The sequence below is a fragment of the Gregarina niphandrodes genome, assembly GCF_000223845.1.
Source record: "Gregarina niphandrodes unplaced genomic scaffold scaffold00029, whole genome shotgun sequence".
NCBI lineage: Eukaryota > Apicomplexa > Conoidasida > Eugregarinorida > Gregarinidae > Gregarina > Gregarina niphandrodes.
In genome coordinates this window covers 21478-22340 of record NW_011645798.1, presented here as the reverse complement: position 1 = coordinate 22340, position 863 = coordinate 21478, and the positions used below count along the sequence as shown (strand labels likewise).

Below are 863 nucleotides of genomic sequence, written 5' to 3'. Positions count from 1 at the left end.
TTATAAACGGTTGCCAAGTGCCTTCGATGGGTTGCGCAGATGCCATAGTCCTCGGCACAATGTCCTCAAAGATTCTGTCGGCGACCGGCGGGTCCAACGCGTCGAGTGGATCCTTGGGGGTCACTAAACCATGCCAAATGCTGGTTGCCAAGGAGTCCACGGCACGCTGATACTCAGCCACCCGCGTCTCAAACAGCTCGCTGATGCTCTTCTGTCCACGGTCGTCCTCGGACTCGAACCCGGAAACATTTTCGTCAAGGCACTCGTCGAGGTCTTTGGGCGGCAGCACTATTAGTCGAACGCTATCTTGCGCGATATCGAACTGGGAGCGCGGCTTCGCAAGGTCCTTCCGGTCCGCCATGACCAGAACCTCCAGGGGCTGGTCGCTCTCAAGGCCGTCAATCACAGCCACCTTCGCGGTGCAGCCCTCAAGACTCGTCTGCTCACCACCGTCTGTGTACAACACAGACACCAGCCCACTTAGCTTCAGGCCATTCGACTCTCCGCACACGTTCGTTTTCATCTTAAAAAAAACCAGTCTGTTCGGCTCTACCAGCCCAACCGTTATCGCCGCTGATGCTGTCCCATCCGAGATAGCCGCTTCGGGTAACCAAGCCTTGCAGCCGTCGGGCGTCATTTGTGAGAATTATGGGATTTGCTAGCCACCACCTATACCAAAATGTTGACGACTTAAAAATGAATAATTTGAAGCAAGTCGTAGAACACATTTCTCGTCGAGCAAGAGATGTCGATGATAGGGGCATATGCCCCACGCGAATCACTGTGTTGGAGTAGAGTGCGGGCCCAGGTTGTGCGGGTCCCAGGTTGTGCGGGTCAAGAGGGAGAGCGGCACGGGTGAAGAC

The 863-nt window shown here is 55.4% G+C and overlaps 1 protein-coding gene across 1 annotated transcript; it reads right to left on the bottom strand.

Moving 5' to 3' along the window:
* Positions 1-173: 173 nt before the first annotated feature.
* On the bottom strand, positions 174-523 carry GNI_119930 (hypothetical protein; the record flags this gene model as incomplete). Its single annotated transcript, XM_011133526.1, has 1 exon — positions 174-523. A coding segment is annotated over one exon (350 nt), but the record flags the coding sequence as incomplete, so codon positions are not given.
* Positions 524-863: the final 340 nt, after the last annotated feature.